We start from the raw sequence: 2,116 nt of genomic DNA, 5'->3' as shown, positions 1-2,116 counted from the left end.
GAACGCCTGCTGCGGCGCTGCTTCGGCGCGGAGCCCGTGCTGCGGCCCGCCGCGCAGATCCGCACCAAGCAGCTGCAGCCGTGGCAGCCCAGCCGCAAGGTGGACATCATGGGCTACGACCTGCCCAGCGGCGGCGCCGGTCCAGCCACCGAGACCTGCCTCAAGCTGGCCATGCCCGAGGTGCAGTACTCGAGCTACCTGCTGCGCAAGCAAAAGCGCCGGGGCGGCGTGCGGGTCCGGCCGGAACCGGTCCTGGACAATCCCCCGCCGCGGCCCATCCGGGCGCTGCCCCGCGGCCTCCAGGGCCACTGAGCTCTCAAGAGTCTGGATCCTACCCTGCCCGTCCGGAGTCCTGCCTGGGACTGCCCCCGGGCCATCCGCCTCATCGGGGCCTCTTCTGCTCAGTACAGGGGCCTTGTCTCCCAACCTGAGCCTGCCTCCCTAGGGTGGGTTGAACCCCATCTTCGTGGTGGGTGCTGATAGGCCCGATCGAGCCCCGGGCCACCCTCTTCTCCTTCCTAACTGGTTGGTAACTTTGACAAGAGGTCTGAGGCCTGACCAGAACTGCCCACCCTGCCGCCTTCTGTGGGTTGAGCCCCACCTGTCTTTTTTCAAGTGGGTGAGCCCAGGCCTCAGAGGGAGGCTGAGCCCTGGGAAAGGCTGATTTGTCAGCTTCCCGGGCTGCTCTTCCTCTCAGGGGTCAGAGACCCCCCACACCATCTGTCTTCCAGGTTCCACCCTCCCCAAAGACCTAAGCTGCTCCCAGACTCCCAGAACCAAGAGTTCTTGGGTTGGGTTTTTTGTTTGGTTGGGTTTTCTTTTTCTTTTTTTCTTTCCTTCCTTCTTTCTTTCTTTCTTTTTCTTTTTTTTTTTTTAATAAAATACTTTCAAAAGGTACAGGTTGGTTGTCAGTCATTGAAAACCAGATTGCCCACGTTTGAGGATGAGGCAGATGCCCAAGAATAGCAGCTGTGACTGTCCCCGTGAGGAAGGGGCCCAGGCTCAATCAAGCTCCTCCACTGCCCTTCCCAGAGGCTTACAGTTCTCAACAACCTCTTGACTGGGCTCACTGGTGCAGACTGGCCACCTCAGCTCTACTTATTTTTCCTTTGAGAAAATCCAAATCATACCTTTCCATTCAATTCAGCCCCACGTACTGAACGTCGTCTCTAATTTGGGGACATAGGTGGGCAAGGCAGATAGGGTTCATAGGGCTCATGGGGAGACATTGGAACTGGAGTGGGACATGTAAGCTGAAGGAGCGACGAGCTGGGTAGAGGGGAACACTTCAGGCTGAGTGGGGGCTAGATGGAGGATCATACTAGTAAGGAGGTACTCAACTCCCCCTTTTGAGTCACCAACTTCACTACGGGTCCTCCCCACAAGGAGAAGACACCCTGTCTCGGATAAAGTCCATTCCCCGCCCCTGGTGTTCTTCAGCACAGCAAGACATCCAGCACTTCAATGTTTATTTATTTTTGAGGGGAGAGGGGGGATGGAGGACCCGAAGCAGGCTCTGTGCTGACAGCAGTGAGACTGATGCGGGGCTCGAACTAACTAACGGTGAGATCATGACCTGAGCTGAAGCTGGATGCTCAACTGACTGAGCCACCCAGATGCCCCATCCAGCACTTTAAAATGAAACTCCAGGAGCACCTGGGTGGTTCAGTTGGTTAAGGTCCAACTCCTGATTTAGGATCAGGTCGTGATGTCACAGTTCATAAGATTGAGGCCTACATGGGCTTGCTCTGACAGCGTAGAGCCTACTTGGGACTCTCTCTCTCTCAGGAGAGAGAGAGAATGAACAGGTGAGGGACGGAGAGAGAGGGAGACACAGAATCCGAAGCAGGCTCCAGGTTCTGCGCTGTCAGCACAGAGTCCGGCACGGGGCTCGAACTCACAAACTGTGAGATCATGACCTGAGCGGAAGTTGGATGCTTAGTTAGCTCAGCCACCCAGGCACCCCTAAACTCAAAAAAAATTTTTAAATAAAATGGAACTCAAGACTAGCAGAGAATCAACTTTTTCTGTTACTTTCTTTAGAGCTATGTTGACCTATCCGGACAAGTAATAAAAATAATAGCTAACACGGTGTGCTGTGTGCCCGCCACTAAAG

General features: G+C 55.0%; 1 protein-coding gene across 1 annotated transcript in view; it reads left to right on the top strand.

Moving 5' to 3' along the window:
• Positions 1–867, top strand: part of GAL3ST3 (galactose-3-O-sulfotransferase 3) — an 8,524-nt gene extending 7,657 nt beyond the window's left edge. Inside the window, exon 4 of the mRNA XM_040465856.1 lies at positions 1–867. This exon is cut by the window's left edge and continues 1 nt beyond it. Within this exon, the coding sequence (XP_040321790.1) occupies positions 1–312 (312 nt within the window). The 3' untranslated portion in view covers positions 313–867.
• The last annotated feature ends 1,249 nt before the right edge of the window (positions 868–2,116 follow it).

Source organism: Herpailurus yagouaroundi, unplaced genomic scaffold (assembly GCF_014898765.1).
Source record: "Herpailurus yagouaroundi ecotype Mexico unplaced genomic scaffold, PumYag 569, whole genome shotgun sequence".
Lineage (NCBI taxonomy): Eukaryota > Metazoa > Chordata > Mammalia > Carnivora > Felidae > Herpailurus > Herpailurus yagouaroundi.
Note: the sequence above shows the minus strand (reverse complement) of the source record. Positions and strands in the feature narration are given on the sequence as shown.